At 43.4% G+C, this 15,438-nt stretch overlaps 1 protein-coding gene across 2 annotated transcripts in view; it reads right to left on the reverse strand.

Moving 5' to 3' along the window:
* The window catches only part of LOC121009424 (cytochrome P450 2G1-like), a 172,138-nt gene that overhangs the window by 35,796 nt on the left and 120,904 nt on the right, over positions 1-15,438 (reverse strand). For both annotated transcript variants that reach the window (XM_040442535.1, XM_040442534.1), the window contains exons 2-7: positions 14,143-14,335; positions 9,232-9,394; positions 8,084-8,233; positions 4,987-5,147; positions 4,671-4,847; positions 4,383-4,524 (exon numbers count right to left, since the gene is read on the reverse strand). In XM_040442535.1, coding sequence (XP_040298469.1) covers positions 4,383-4,524; positions 4,671-4,847; positions 4,987-5,147; positions 8,084-8,233; positions 9,232-9,394; positions 14,143-14,322 — 973 coding nt within the window. In that variant the 5' untranslated portion in view covers positions 14,323-14,335. The remainder of the gene's footprint in view (positions 1-4,382; positions 4,525-4,670; positions 4,848-4,986; positions 5,148-8,083; positions 8,234-9,231; positions 9,395-14,142; positions 14,336-15,438) is intronic.

The raw sequence follows: 15,438 nt of genomic DNA on the forward strand, positions 1-15,438 counted from the left end.
TCCTGAGTTGTCAGAAATTTGCATTCTTTGTTCTGAAGCTTCAGAGGGATCTAAAATGTATAATTGTGCAAACTGTCTGTTTTCACTCTGTTGAGGATGCAGTGTTCCTGCTCTGTGACAAATCGAACCATGGATTCGAAAACAGTATGGCCCATAGCCAGAAGGCGGACTAATGTTGGCTCCCATAGATGCAAATGCTAGAGCACTATTTATTGACCTTATATTTTGCATGAAATTTTTGCTGTAATGATGCTGACCCATCATGAGCTGCTGTATAAATGGATTTGTTCGAATTGGTTGAAGATTTACTTTTCCTTTTGAGCAACACTGTGTAAATTTTTGATCAGATGGTCTTTCTCCTTCAAAATGTTTTGCTTGACAAAAATTGCATATCTAATTTAAATCTCCACATGTGTGGGGTATAATGTTACCCTCATTAATATTAACCATATCATTTATCATTGCCATTCTTTCTATTGTTGCCCGGGATTCGTTATTTTCCACTCGTTTACTTCGAGCCAGTCTCTGTAATTGTGCTTGCCGCAAACATTGTAATTGTCGTTTTTCTGATGTAGGACTTGCTCTCCTAGCTTTTTCTCTTTCAGCATGTCTCTTACGTTTTTGTCTTTCTCTTATATCATTTATCCTCTCCTGTGTGGCTGTTGATAAATGTGTTGTGTCTGTTTGTAGATCTGTTATCCTGCCTCTTTTTATTGCTTGTTGCTGACGTGGTGTTGCTCTCCTAGCTCTGTGTGCTTTCACATTTTTCTGACGCTCATTTTCCTTTTCTTCAATAGATCTATTTGCTTGTCTTTGTCTTTCTCTTAGAGATTGTTTTTTACGCTGATTTTCCTGTTCTTCTATAGATCTATTTGCTCTTCTGAATCTTTCTCTTTTAGCGTTTTTGTGACACTCACTTTCTTTTTCTTGAATTGATCTATTTGCTCGTTTTTTTCTTTGTTTTTCAGCCTTTCTTTTTTTGATTTTTACTTGCTGACTTGACTGTTTCTCCAGGAGAATATGGTTATGTAGGGTTTTCATTGTCTGTGTCTTTTGTCCTACTTGATGTGTCCTTTTTTTGGGTGGCATGTTAGTAAAAAGTCCAAATAATATAGGCTTGTACTTTTATAATTTTATAATATTTTCTCTTACTGTAATACTGACTTATATGTAGCTGTAATATGCGTCACTGGCACTGACTTTTGGCTGAGACTGCAGGCACTGTGACTGGTGGCTGATATGACTGCCACTGACTGGTAGTGCTGAGACCACTTGCACTGTGACTGGTGACTGATACAGCTGTCACTGACTGGTGGTGCTGAGACCACTGGCACTGTGACTGGTGGCTGATACGGCTGGCACTGACTGGTGGTGCTAAGAGCACTGGCACTGTGACTGGTGGCTGATACTGCTGGCACTGATTGCTGGCACTGACTGCTGGCACTGACTGGTGGGGCTAAGACTGTGGGCACTGTGACTGGTGCCTGAGATGGCTGGCACGGACTGGTGGTGCTAAGACTGCAGCTGATGGCTGAAACAGCTGGCACTTACTGGTGGCTGAGACAACTGGCAGTGCCACGTGGTGCAGAGACTGCTGTCACTGTGACTGGTGGCTGATACGGCTGGCACTGACTGGTGGTGCTGAGACTACTGGCACTGTGACTGGTGGTTGATAGAGCTGGCACTAACTGGTGGTGCTGAAACCACTGTCACTGTGACTGGTGGCTAATACGCTTGGCACTGACTGGTGGTGCTGAGACTGCTGTCACTGTGACTGGTGGCTGATACGGCTGGCACTGACTGGTGGTGTTGAGACCACTGGCACTGTGACTGGTGGCTGATACAGCTGGCACTGATTGGTGGTGCTAATACGGCGGGCACTGTGACTGGTGGCTGATAGAGCTGGCACTAACTGGTAGTGCTGAAACCACTGTCACTGTGACTGGTGGCTAATACGCTTGTCCGCCTGGTGGTGCGGAGCCGAACGGATCCGTCCTGACTTACAATGTAAGTCAATGGGACGGATCCGTTTACATTGACACAATATTCGTGCAATTGTAAACGGATCCGTCCCCCATTGACTTTCAATGTAAAGTCAGGAGTCCCTATTAATATACCATTGGATCTGAGTTTTCTCCAATCCGATGGTATATTTTAAATTGAAGCGTCCCCATCACCATGGGAACGCCTCTATGTTAGAATATACCATCGGATTTGAGTTAGATTGTGAAAACTCAGATCCGACAGTATATTCTAACACAGAGGCGTTCCCATAGTGATGGGGACCTTTCAAGTTAGAATATACTAAGAACTGTGTACATAACTGCCCCCTGCTGCCTGGCAGCACCCGATCACTTACAGGGGGCTGTGATCCGCACAATTAACCCCTCAGGTGCCGCACCTGATGGGTTAATTGTGCGGATCTCAGCCCCCTGATCGGGTGCTGCCAGGCAGCAGGGGCCAGACCCCCCTCTCTCCCCAGTATTAAAAGCATTGGTGGCCAGTGCGCCCCCCCCTCCCTCCCCAGTATTAAAAGCATTGGTGGCAGTGCGACCCCCCCTCCATCCCTCCCCAGTATTAAAAGCATTGGTGGCCTGTGCGGCCCCTCCCTCCCCAGTATTAAAATAATTGGTGGCCAGTGCGGCCCCCCCTCCCTCCCCAGTATTAAAAGCATTGGTGGCCAGTGCGGCCCCCCCTCCCTCTCTCCCCAGTATTAAAAGCATTGGTGGCCAGTGCAGCCCCCCCCCTCCCTCCCTCCCCAGTATTAAAAGCATTGGTGGCCAGTGCGCCCCCCCCTCCCTCCCCAGTATTAAAAGCATTGGTGGCAGTGGCCACAGGCTAACAACGCCCCCCCCTCCATAATTGGTGGCAGCGAGCGGCATTTCCGATCGGAGTCCCAGTTTAATCGCTGGTGCTCCGATCGGTTACCATGGCAGCCAGGACGCTACTGCAGTCCTGGCTGCCATGGTTACTTAGCTTATACTTACATGCGCTGTCTGTGGCCGGCCGGCGCTCCTCCTACTGGTAAGTGACAGGTCTGTGTGGCGCATTGCTTATAGCACAGACCTGTCACTTACCAGTAAGAGGAGCGCCCGGCCGGCCACAGACAGCGCAGGTAAGTATAATGCTTCTAAAATTGCTAAGTAACCATGGCAGCCAGGACTACAGTAGCATCCTGGCTGCCATGGTAACCGATCAGAGCCCCAGCGATTAAACTGGGACTCCGATCGGAACTCTCCGCTGCCACCAATGATGGGGGGGTGATTTTAATTAGGGGGGGAGAGAGGAGACTGCACTGGCCACCAATGAATTTAATACTGGGGAGGGAGGGGGGGCCACACTGGCCACCAATGAATTTAATACTGGGGCGGGAGGGGGGGGGGCCACATTGGCCACCAATGAATTTAATACTGGGGAGGGAGGGGGGGCCGCACCTGAGGGGTTAATTGTGCGGATCACAGCCCCCTGTAAGAGATCAGGTGCTGCCAGGCAGCAGGGGGCCGTTATGTCCACAGTTCTCAGTATATTCTAACTTGAAGTGTCCCCATCACTATGGGAACGCCTCTGTGTTAGAATATACTGTCGGATCTGAGTTTTCATGATCTAACTCAAATCCGATGGTATATTCTAACATAGAGGCGTTCCCATGGTGATGGGGACGCTTCAAGTTAAAATATACCATCGGATTGGTGAAATCTCTGATGCGATGGAGTGTGTGCTGATTGGTTTGTGCGCTGCGCATGCGCACTTCACTAATCGGCACACACGCACGGACAACAGCCCTGAGCACGTACACAGGGCTTTTAGTATAGATAGCTGTTTTATTTCCCAAAAAGCTGTGCCACATCTGTTCACAGCCCCTTTTATTTCAACTGAGCTGAGCTGCAAAATCAGGCAGAGCACATAGACAGGTGTGGCTCTGTTTTTGGTAGAAAGCAGCCATGATTTTATGGAAATCATATTTAAAGAAATTTTCTAGTAGTTAGATACTGATGACCTGAGTCTGATACTCCACACTCCCAATGATCAGCTATTTGAAGAAGTCACCAGCACAGAAAACTATACAGTGGATGAAAGTCTCTGTCCACTGGGTTGTTTCTTCTGCCGGCACACTGCAGCTCAGCTCCTGTTCCCCTGAATGGGAGCTTATCTGCAGTATCCTGGCATGGCCACTACACAGTGGACAAAAGCTTATGTCCCATTCACAGTCTGGTTTCCATTGCCAGAGGCTGCCCAAAACAGCAGATTGGTGGCATGTGGGTTATCGAACCCCACTGATATGATAATGATGACTTATCCTGAAAATAGTCCATCAGTATCCACGTACTGGAAAACTTTTGTAACCCTCACAACCCTCTGATAGGATACTAATAAATGCTTACTTTGCACATCGGGGTACTTGAGCAGATAGAGTAAACCATATTTCAGGGTTGTGCTTGTTGTTTCTGTGCCAGCAAAGAAGAGGTCTATGACCGTGCCAAATAAATTATCAAAGTGGAACTCCGTTTTCGGATTGTTCTTCTCCTGTAAAGTCACAAAGTATTTGAGATTATTATGTATGTCTATCATAGTGATTTGGCAATTGCATGTTAGGCTATATAGATGCTATGAGAACTAGCTTGCTTTCTGTTTTATTAAAACACTTCACATATAGAAGTGTTAGGCGTCACCTTCTCCATCTTTATTAAGAAGCAGTCAATGAAGTCCCGAGGACAATTAGGGTCAAGTGTCGCTTTGTGACATTCCAAGGACTCTGCAACAAAGTCTTTCAGTTTTTCCAGATTTGTAAATATCTTTTGGTGGGGTCCAGGAAGAAAGTGGAAAGTCTTGGGAAAGATATTCAGAAGCTGAAAAAAAGAGTGGAGAAAAAGGCACTATTAGTACGGGGGAAAAGGTTCTATTAGTATGGTCCTTCAGAATTCATTGTTATTTGATATTCTTATAATCTCCTAGTCTTACCAAGAGTTATGGAATATGTGAACTTACTATTCCCCATGTGGAAGACAGAAGTAGGGCCATTTCTTTCAGTAAGGTAAGAAGTGTCCTGAACTTATGATCTTCATACTCAAAACGTTCTCCAAACACTATTGAGCAGATAACATTGGACACCGCCAAGGTCAGCAGATTAGTTGGGTCAAAGGGCGTTCCTGTAAGGAAATATCCATTATTTTTAAATCAATGACTTGAGAAATTTGTTGGCTGAACACTCGGCTGTTACTTCTCTCGATTCTCCTATCCATGTACATTGTGTAAATGTAGCGAATGAGGAGAAGGGTGAAAGCCATAGCCAGACACCTCTGTCATTGACTTATCTCCTGAAAACAAAAGGAGCAGACAGTTGAAATCCAGTGTGCCTAATCGTTATCTCTTCCGACATCTCCCCCAAAGTCCAACATAGATCTAATGTGTATGGCCAGCTTTACAATTCATATCTTAGCAGAATCCATCACATTTTGATTCCGAAATTTAGAAATTTTATTAGAACCAGGTCATATAATGGCACTGGAAGTTATAGCATGGCAGTCCTGATTGAAATGACTTGCGTTGTACAATGTACACAATAAATTCAATTTACAAAGGAATTTCACCCCGTAGTCCATTGTGCAACTGGATCATGCGATCGGGTGGATCAGAAAAGCTCACGGCAGAAGCCTTTAGAGACATAACTCACATAAAAGGCCTGTTAGCGGTCCGTGGACCCTTCAATACAAAGGCAAAACAAGAAAAAAAAAGAACAAATAAACGTATAAATATTTTATTACTAAGTACTAGTTCATATGCAAAAAATAAATAAATACATAAAAGGATAAAACTGTAAAAAGAGCCAGGGGCTCACATGAGCATTTCGACAAAGAAGCAAGTCTGAAAAAACATCAGCTCACATAGGAGAGAAGAGAATCTCTCTCTTTAGGCTATGTCTACACGACGACATTTGTCACGTGACAATAAGTTGCGCGACACATAGGGCACAACTACACTGCAACATGTGTCGCGCGACATTGATGTCGCACGACAGTTTTTATGATAGTCTATGGTGTTGCACTGCAACATGCGACATGCTGCGACTGCGACCAGACAGTTGCAGAAAAATCCATTCCGCAGTGCGACAGCATAGACTATCATTATAAAAATTGTCGCGCGACATTGGTGCGACAAATGTCGTCGTGTAGACCTAGCCTTAATCAAATCACTAAGTTTGCATTCATTGAAGTCAGAACTTATTGAAAAATTCTGCTTTAATTTCAGAATTTTAGAATTGATTCGATCATCTCGAATGGGAGGGTAAAACAAAAAAAATATCTTTTTTTTTTTTTTTTGTTAAAAATGACAAGAAAATAAAATTTGTTATCCACATTTATATTACAAAATAACTGGTTAAAGTTTTAAAAACCTGATCCACATGTTGCAGAAAATCAAGCGCGCTGTGGATTTTTCAGCCTATCGAGTTCACTTTATTCTGCAGAAATCTGTAGTGAATCCATAGCGCAATTTTCTGCAACATTGGCATGTAACATGCGGACTTTGCCATGGAACTGCCACAGATGTTTGGAGAAATGAACTTGGCTTAAGGTGGTCCACTGTGATGCTATCACCCAAAGGCCCATGTAAGCATTTTATGTAAGGCCCATGTAAGCATGTCATGTAAGGCCCATGTAAGCATGTCATGTAAGGCCCATGTAAGCATGTCATGTAAGGCCCATGTAAGCATGTCATGTAAGGCCCATGTAAGCATGTCATGATATGGGAATATGTCACAGAGCATGCCTAGAAAAACTCTCCCATAGAATTCCATGAGGTCCCTTCCTATCCATTGTGTCTATGGCCCATGGGGCGGCCATAATGCAACTCTTTAAATGCTTTTTAAATGCTACTAAGAACAGCTCAGGCAAGATGGCCGCCTCCACAATCATGTTCAAGAAATAGAATAAAACAATCTGTAATCAGTAAAAAAAAACAGGGATATGTTTTACTATCTAGTTTTAACTGGCAGAAAACATTTTCCTTTAAAAGGGTATTCCAGTTGGTTAATGTTATCCTCTATTCACAGGATAGGGGGATAAGTATTAGGGCTCATGCACACGGCCGTTCCGTATATTGGGGACCGCAATGTGCGGTCCCCAGTGCACGGGCAGCATCCGTGTGTCTGCCGCAGACGGATCCAGTCCCATTCAACCCATCCGTCCGCACCGCAAAATGGATCCGCATCCGTGATGCGGTGCACAAATGCCCGGTGCCCGTATATTGTTTCCGTGCTGCAATAAGATCATGGCCAGGGAACGGCAGTATGCATGAGCCCTTAAGATCAGTGGGGGACCTACCTCTGGGACCCCCACCAATCACAAGAACAGGGGCCCGGTACCCCCTGCAGCTCCACTGAAAAGAACGGAGCGGCCGGTTGCACATGCGGGCAGTGGCTCTATTCATTCCTATGGGAGTTCACGAGATAGCCGAGTACAGCGATCCATTATCTCCGGAACTCCCATAGAAATGATGAATGACGCAGCCACCGGCATGTGCGACCGGCAGCTCCATTTTGTTCAGGGGAGCTGAAGGGGGGTAACGGAACCCTGTTCTTATGATCGGTGGGGGTCCCAGCAGTAGGATAGGGGATAGGGGGTCCACTGTGGGATAGGGGGTCCACTGTGATGAAGGCCAATGTAAATGTGGGGCCAGCCCTGTCCCATGTAATGTAAAATGCTATGTTCAACATTTTTAGATTTCAGTGTAGCTATGAATTCATTTGCCTTTTATTTTTAAGGGATTAGAAAAAAAAAACATGAAAACAGCGTTACACCTGTCCACAGTTTTAGTTTGGCATTGGGTAAGGGTTAGGACAGAGCAAGGCTGCAATACCAGACACAACCCATGGATAGGTGTGGCACTATTTCTGGAAGAAGAATGTTTTCTTTTTGTTTTGTTTTTCTACCACTTTAAGAAGGAACACAGCAACAGAGCTAAACCAAATCACCAGCGTGCAGCTCAACCCTCCATTAGGAGACTCAAACCTTTCAAAGTCACAGCTCCCATTCATCTATTTTTGCTGGACATGTAGCAAGCTATTGATCTGTGTATATGTGCTGACCTCCATTCTTCTTAATCTCTTCCGCCAAGTAACGCGCCTCCTCTTGTATACGTTCTTCAATGCTCCTCTTCCCCATACCAAAATTTCTCAGAGTAGAAAGAGAAAACCTGCGCAGCTGTTTCCATCTCTCGCCATTGGTTAATATCACTCCTGAGAATAAACAGCAATAAACATAGTAAGGCTACATGCAAACGATCGTATGTGTTTTGCGGTCCGCAAAAAAAAAAACAGATGACATCCGTTTTTTTTTTTTGCAGATCCATTGTAACAATGCTGAAAACGGACAAGAATAGGACATGTTCTTTTTTTTTTGTGGGGCTATGGAACGGACATACGGATGCGGATAGCACACGGTGTGCTGTCTGCATTTTTTGCGGACCCATTGAAATGAATGGGTCCGCATCCTATCTGCAAAAAAAACGGAACGGACACGGAAACAAAATACGTTCGTGTGCATGAGGCCTTATATACATACATTTTTTGTCCAGATTCTGCACTGATCATTTTTTAACAGCTGTTTATAGTGGTTGGTGCTTTACTTTCTGATACAGAGCTCCAAATCACCTGCATAGCTATAGATTTTAAACACAACGTTCTACCTTCCTGCAGCCACCACCAGGGGGAGCTTATGCACTTACTGTGTACTGTTTTTGTTATTGAGTTCAACCTATAACAGATGCAGAAAACTACTGAGCTCCCTCTAGTGGTGGCAGTAGATAGCCAGAACATTTAAAACATTTTTTACTGCAGATATGGAAAATGTAGAGCTCTGTATCAGTCAAATGTAACCGTTATGAAGATACATAAAATAATTTACCAACTCAGAATGTGTAACTTATTTTGATGCGTGTTTCCTTTGGGTACAGACTGTTGGGGGCAGAATGGAAGTTTTTCACAATGCACTAGACCTACGGTCTTAAAGCGATTCTGCAGTGCTAAAATATTGATGACCTATCCTGCCTGTGTTTGCATGGGTTTTCACCATGTTCTCCGGTTTGATCAGGCGACAAGACCATACTCCTAGGTTAATTCGGAATGTGAGCCCAAATGGAGACAGGAACCAATGGCAATAATGACCGCCTCTGTACAATTCGGCAGAATAAGTTGGCTCTATATACAATAAAATCACATGAAGACTGTTTACTTACCATAACCCTTGAAGAGTAGATCACCAAATTCTGAAGGCCCTCTGACACTGAACATATCCCCATTGTCTATCAAAGCCTCTTTCACACAATCATAGCCAGTCAAGACCACAGCGGGTGCACTGGACAGATAGATGATGAACACCGGCCCATAGGTCTCACTCAGCTGGAAGAGAAACATATATAAAATAAAAATTACATTAAGAGTCCATTCACACATCCATAAAATGGGTCCGGATCCATTCCGCAACGTTTCCGGACCCATTTATTCTCTATGTGGCCGGAAGAGATGCGGACAGCACAGCATTTCAGGAGCGCGGCCCCGATCTTCCGGTCCGTGGCTCCCGAAAAAAATAGAACACGTTATATTCTTGTCCGCAATAGTCCAGACAAGAATAGGCAGTTATATGGGGGTGCCGGCAGGGTGTATTGCGGATCTGCAATACACTACGGACGTGTGAATAGACCCTAAGGATGCATTTACACGACCGTAAGTGTTTCGAGGTCCATGTGCGTTGCACATTGTGTGCATTCCAGCACTATGATGGAAATAAGTATTCTTGTCCGCGGACAAGAATAGGACATGTAAATAGAAGAGTAGTAGGGCACACCTACACTTGAATACACTCCGCGTTTCGGAGTTGGCTACGAGGGAGGAAGGAGTCGTAGCCAACTCCGAAACGCGTTTGGTGAAAGAGGATCCCATGAAACTGAATACATAACCGGAACACCGAAGCGCTTCAAACCGACCATAAGGAGAGGGATCGGTATCAAACAAAATTGGCAGGAAAAATCTTAGACTGATTGCCGTGGTGAAAACGAACCTGCTGCTTGATTAGAGCACCTTGCAGGAACCTCGACATATAAATCCACAAATACGGCACTCCTGCAATGCTGTATAGATTCAATGCTGTATAGAATTATCCCCTGATTATGTGGGAGGATTTCCTGACCAATTGGGAACAGCATGAACAGCAGGTGTTTGAGAGTTGGGAAGTAATTAAGGAATGGATAAAAATGGAGGCCAGTCAGGCAGACACTTGACCACTGAGGAAGGGAGAGCGAATCTACCCGAAACGCGTATGGTGAAACAAGTGATGTAACTGCATTGAGAAGCCTCTGATAAAACTGTATGGCCATACAGAGAAAGAAATTTTTTTTTACAGTAAAGGAACAACTACTTTTATCGTCGAAAAGCTGCACCGAAGGAAATTGCGGAACAGAGTGTCAACTCCCGCGATCTTTGGAACTCCCGCGAAATTTGAACCAGTTTGTTGGAAGGAGCGATCAAATAATCCGGCAGAAATTTAAAGCTCCACTCAAGCAACAGGGAGACAGCAGACACCAGACGGTAAGCCAAATACCGATTTAAAGTTTACCTCGACTTTAAAAGGAAATACCATAAGAGACTTTTTATTCCAACATTATCTGGATTCCTGTGGACATTTTATGAATACCCTACGTTCCCAGGGGAAATACACCTACAATATTTAAAGTGACACTCATTTTCCCAATCTGAGATAGACTCACAGAGGAATTACCTCCCCCTTCACAATAACAGCATATATAAGACCTGGACAACACTTGAAGTTTTTGGTGTGTGATTTATATCAGTGAATTTATCGACTATAGACTAGTATCGAATATTTTATTATCATATATTTTAGCATTCAATACAATATCGTCTATACTATTATATCTACTATAGTTTATGTGATTGTAGTTTTTGTAAGTCATTGCTATAATACACTGTTTTTATTATTTTTATTACTTGAATTTTATGGGGATTTAACAATAAATATTTTCTGCATATGTCAATTTGGTTGCCAAGTGTATGAGTGCTCGCCCATTTTTCCATTGTTACATTTACTTTTTAACAGAGGGTGGGGTGATTCCCTCTATATGAGCTCGCAGCACCACCCTGTAACTACTAAGGAGTGAGCCACTGCAACCCACTACAATTTTAAGAATAGGACATGTTCTATCTTTTTTGCGGGACCGCGGAACAGAACAACGGATGCTGACAGCAAAATTGTGGAACGGATGGGGACCCAGAATTACGTAGCATGTATGCACCCTAATTCCTACCTTATACCAACAGTATGCAGATATTGGCTCTCATGGCAGGTATTTCTGAACTTATGGATTCTCTTTTTGGACAACCCCTTAAAGGGACTCTTGATAATAAGCCGATCACTCTGCTGGGACTTCCAGCAATCAGTTGCAATCTATGGGGAAACCTGGCGGTAAGTGTTAAAGTGTAACTGTCATATTTTTTATTTATTTACCAGTTTATTACAGATAGGCATGTATACCTGAGTTAGTCAGTCAATGATTGTCAAAGGATCTGTAATTACCTTATAATAACAGCTATCATTAATGTCCTCTGTCCCTTTCCACTGCTCCCTTAAAAGACAGTTGCTAGGGCTTGTCTGTCTCTTGCTAAGAAGACAGGAGGACGGAGGGCCGGTCCTTCACACTGCATGCCTACAGTAGGCTTCAGAGTGAGGAGGTGTGTCTCTCAGTAATCCAATCTGATTGGCTGGCAGGGAGTTGCTGGCTACAGCAAGTGTGTATGTGAAGTGAGGGAAAGCAGTTTTGGCCTCAGAGAACTGGCAGAGGAGACATCTTGAGAAGGTCCTCATATTGTAAATGTTTAAACAGCCGTAACTAATGGAAAAACTCAAGGAAAACTGTGGTATGTGAAGAAACTAAAGATTGCTTTATGCATAATGCTGCAGCAGCAGAACATATGCTAAAACTTTTTTGATGAAAACATGGTGGTTACACTTTAAGTTTTACTGCAGCGCCACCACAGGAAAAATTAAGCATTACACAGTGCCCATTTAAATCAATGATTTTTTGTAGTACAGGACAGGACATCCGGAGGAAGATATGCTCTTTCTACCCACTGTATATTGTGGTCAAGAGATGAGGGTCCTAAATAACAGATCCCTTACCCTATTAAAGAGGAGCTGTCACCTCTCCTGACATGTGTACTTCAGTATTCCCTATGTAATAACAATTGTGGCGTGTCTATTCTCAGGATTCATGTAAAAAGACTGATAGAAGTTATGAATGAATTGCTAGCAGTTTGTAATGAAGGTCTAGTTGGGAGTGTGTCAAACTGTGCAAGGAAACACCCCCAACTGGTAACACCCATCTGGACCTTCACTGCAAACCGCTAGTAATTCATAAAGTCTAGCAGAAATACCACAACATAAAGTCATATGAATAGATGCTCCATAATTGATATTACATGGGAAACACAAGCAGTTACTGCAACGTCAGGAGAGGTGACAGCATTTCTGATTCTCTAATTAATGACAATAGCTTTTCTCAATGACATCACCCGTTTAAAGGGATTGTATAGGATTAGAAAAACATGGCGGTTTTGTTGCAGAAACAGCATCACACCTGTCTAAGGCCTCTTTCACACAAGCATGTCCGGATTAGGTCCGGATGCGTCCCGGTGCATTGCGGCAAACCCGCGCGAGTAGGTACGCAATTGCAGTCAGTTTTGACTGCGATTGCGCTCCGTTGTTCAGTTTTTATCGCGCGGGTGCAATGCATTTTGCACGCGCGTGATAAAAAACTGAATGTGGTACCCAGACTCAAACTTCTTCACAGAAGTTCAGGTTTGGGTTCAAGATTGTGTAGATTGTATTATTTTCCCTTATAACATGGTTCTCTGAATACAGAATGCATAGTACAATAGGGCTGGAGGGGTTAAAAAAAATATATATTATTTAACTCACCTTAATCCACTTGTTCGGACCATGTCATGAGCGTAGTGACGTCATCAAAGATCCTATTCCTCACAGATGAACACAAAAGAGATGCCGGCTGCGCGAACAAGTGGATTAAGGTGAGTTAAATTATTATTATTATTTTTTTAACCCCTCCAGCCCTATTGTACTAAGCATTCTGTATTCAGAATGCTATTATTTTCCCTTATAACCATGTTATAAGGGAAAATAATAAAGATCGGGTCCCCATCCCCATCGTCTCCTAGCAACCGTGCGTGAAAATTGCACCGCATCCGCACTTGCTTGCGGATGCTTGCGATTTTCACGCAGCCCCATTCACTTCTATGGGGCCTGCGTTGCGTGAAAAACGCACAAAATAGAGCATGCTGCGATTTTCACCCAACGCACAAGTGATGCGTGAAAATCACCGCTCATGTGCACAGCCCCATAGAAATGAATGGGTCCGGATTCAGTGCGGGTGCAATGGGTTCAACTCACGCATTGCACCCGCGCGGAAAACTCGCCCGTGTGAAAGGGGCCTAAAGGTTGTGTGTGAAACTGCGGATCAGCTCTATTGGAATAAATGGGGCTGAGCTGCAATGCAACATGCAACCTATGGATAGGTGTGGTGCTGTAACCAAAGCATTTTCTTAGGCGTTGTGCACGGCGTGCAATGGGTTAACAATATTTAGCTGGTGACAATAATATTCACTGGACGAGAGGAAGGACAACTGTATGAACAATTATTCGCTTCGAACTATCTTGATAATTGTAATATGAAAACCAAAGTAAACTATTTACTATATCATCGATCAGCGCTAGTTACAGGCAGATTAACTGCCCATGTGAAGAGACCCTAATGTAATGCTATATGTTGTTGTCCCCTCAAACCCACCAAACAGTCTCAATCCCTGGGTTTTTGCACCCCCTTCCCAGTAGTACATGTGAATACATAAAAGTTTGTAATATATCTTATCGTAGCCAAAAAAAGCAAGTTTAATGGTAAAGAATTTGTCAGCTATAAAAAGAATACAGGGAGGAGGGGGATGCAGCTGCATTTCTCTGCATAGTCTGCCTCTGGGGTATGCAGGTACAAATCAGCAGCAGGACGACTATGGTGTGGATTTGGAAACGTGGCCATCGTAACGCAGTCCTGATAACTCACCTTCATCAAAGACTGGGGCATTTCTTTAGTGCTCACGTGCAGCATGGTGCCCAGTATGGGCAGTGGTGGTGGTCCAGGGGGGAGATTTTTCTTTTTTAGATTCCTCCTCCATGTGAAAAAATACAGGATAAGGCTGACGAAGACGGCGAGGAGAAGCGTCCCTGATACTCCCAGCTCCATTGTGAATCTAAACCTGCGATGTTAGAGAAAAATATTACAGCACTATATATAGGAGTGTTCCCTACACCCTGTGACCTTTACACCTGCCTGTCCAGCCTGCTAGATTTACACAGACATGATGACATCACTACACTACACTTCTCCCTATAAGGGTATAGTGATATGCACGCTAACATATTAGAATGTAGAATAGACACATAAGGACATACATGACCATTACCATTACACTTACATCTCATCTGTATATTAACGCAGCAAGTTGCATCAGGGTACGACCACAAGGTGTGGCTGTAAAACGGTCGGGTTGCCACGTGCTGAGCTCATGAAGCGCGAGGCCAATCATCTGAAGCTGCTTTTCATTTAACTAATGAAGACCACCTTGCATAATTAGTCTTCATTGCTAAAAAGGATGTCCGGACTTTTACTATTGATGACCTGTCCTCAGTTCTGTGAGAAGGTCTGGCAGACGTTCTTCTCTACCTCTTGCATGACGTTCTTTGTTTTGGTTTCACTTTGTCATCTCCTTTCCTTCTCCCAGGTGTCACCTATTTAGACTAATTGTCTCCCTTTATATTCCCTCCCATACTGCCTCACTTTGCGGTTTATACTACTTCCTGGATGATTACTTATCCAAGCCATTCTGAGATTGTTTTGTCGTCGCATATTGTACTTCATGACAGTGGTAAATTTGAGTCTAAATATTTCAATTTTATTTATAAAAAAAAATACCAAATTTACCAAAAATTTAGAAAAATTTGCAATTTTTTATTTTTTTATTTCTCTGCTTTTAAAACAGATTGTGATACCTCCTAAAATAGCTATTACTTTACATTTCCGATATGTCTACTTTACTTTTCTTTTTTCAGGACGTTAAAAGGCTTAGAAGTTTAGAAGCAAATCTTAACATTTTTAAGAAAATTTCCAAAACCCAATTTTTAAGGACCAGTTCAGGTCTGAAGTCACTTTGTGAGGCTTACATAATAGAAACCAACCATAAATGGCCCCATTTTAGAAACGACAACCCTCAAGGTATTCAAAACTGATTTTACAAACTTTGTTAACCCTTTAGGTGTTCCACAAGAATTAAAGGGAAATGTAGATGAAATTTCTGAATTT

The sequence above is a fragment of the Bufo bufo genome, chromosome 8 (assembly GCF_905171765.1).
Source record: "Bufo bufo chromosome 8, aBufBuf1.1, whole genome shotgun sequence".
NCBI lineage: Eukaryota > Metazoa > Chordata > Amphibia > Anura > Bufonidae > Bufo > Bufo bufo.